Below are 1,546 nucleotides of genomic sequence, written 5' to 3'. Positions count from 1 at the left end.
AAAACTAATAAAAATATACTAAAAACTAACTAGATCATACTAAAAACATACTAAAAACAATGCCAAAAAGTATTCAAATTATCCGCTCATCAGCTGCATATTTTATATGAGGGACTCTCGTATGAATCAAAAAAGGTAGTAGACCACTCATCCAGAGGATTTTTGAACAAGAAGAAGACCATTGAATAAGCCATAGATGTCATTGAGACTGTAGTTGAGAATGACTACTTCTATGCTTTTGAGAGGAGCAATACTCGAGGTGTAATGGAACTGAACCATGTTGATGCACTACTAGCTCAGAACAAGATGATTGCCAAGCAACTAGCTGACTTTACAAAGCAAATGGAGAAGAACCAAGTTGTAGCAGTCACCACACAATCATTAACCCAAGAAGGAGTAAACATAGAGGAAGGAGGTGAATGGGAGCAAGCCAACTATGTTGGTAATTCACCAAGGCAAAATCATGATCCATACTCCAAAACATACAATCTAGGATGGAAGAACCACCCCAACTTTGGGTGGAGAAATCAACAAGACCAAGACCAAGATCAGAGACGTCAGAATCACAATCTTAACAACCATGCTGTCCACCAACATTCATTACAAAGATCATATCAACAACCACCTAACCACACTCCTCAACACCCATATCAAAACAAGCATGATCATCCTCACTCTTATAACCCAAACCCACCATCATACTCTGAGGATAGACTCTCTAGAATTGAAACCTTACTTGAAGGTCTATGCAAGGAAGTCAAAGATAGTAAGGCATTCCAAGAGGAAGTGAGATCTAATATGCAAAATCAAAATGCGGCCATCAAGAAACTCGAAGCACAAATTGGCTACTTGTTCAAGCAAATCCCTAGCCAAACCAATTGCTGTAACATTAATCCAAACCCAAGGGAGGAATGCCAAGCCATCACCCTCAGAAGTGGAAAGGAATTGAAGGAGACTTCCAAGACACCATCAGCGGAGAATTCGGACGAAAGGGAAATAGAACAAAAAGAAGATCAAGTCATCCCTCCTAATACACATCGAGAAGAAGAGGTGCTGAGGTCATATCCTCCAAAAGCCCCATATCCTCAGCAATTGAAGAAGAAGGGAGATGATAGCCAATTTTCAAGATTCTTGGAAATCTTCAAAAGGTTACAAATCAACATACCCTTTGCAGAAGTAATAGAGCAAATGCCGCGTTATGCTAAGTTTTTGAAGGAGTTAATGACTAAAAAGAGAAGCTGGAGAAACAACGAGACAGTGGTGTTAACCGAAGAATGTAGTGCCATTATTCAACACAAATTATAGGGGAGATCACAGTGGAGAAGGCCCTGTGTGATCTAGGAGCAAGCATAAATCTGATGTCTTCGACAATGATGAAAAGAATGAAGATTAAGGAAGCCAAACCGACTAGGATGGCCCTACAATTGGCAGACCGAGTATTCAAATTTCCCCAGGGAATAGTGGAGAATTTGTAGGTAAAGGTGGGAGACTTTATTTTTCCAGCAGACTTTGTAGTGCTAGACATGGAGGAGGAAGCTAAAGCATC

At 40.2% G+C, this 1,546-nt stretch overlaps 1 protein-coding gene across 1 annotated transcript; it reads left to right on the top strand.

Moving 5' to 3' along the window:
- Nucleotides 1-264: 264 nt before the first annotated feature.
- On the top strand, nt 265-1,305 carry LOC107469948 (uncharacterized). The gene has a single exon (XM_016089332.1). The coding sequence runs from the start codon at nt 265-267 to the stop codon at nt 1,303-1,305; it is 1,041 nt and encodes a 346-aa protein (XP_015944818.1).
- Nucleotides 1,306-1,546: the final 241 nt, after the last annotated feature.

This window comes from Arachis duranensis, chromosome 10 (genome assembly GCF_000817695.3).
Source record: "Arachis duranensis cultivar V14167 chromosome 10, aradu.V14167.gnm2.J7QH, whole genome shotgun sequence".
Classification (NCBI taxonomy): domain Eukaryota; kingdom Viridiplantae; phylum Streptophyta; class Magnoliopsida; order Fabales; family Fabaceae; genus Arachis; species Arachis duranensis.
This window is presented reverse-complemented; position numbering and strand designations above follow the sequence as displayed.

Excerpts from the sequence above, each read along its gene's own strand:
- LOC107469948 (XM_016089332.1), top strand. The coding sequence starts at position 265 with ATGGAACTGAACCATGTTGATGCACTACTAGCTCAGAACAAGATGATT.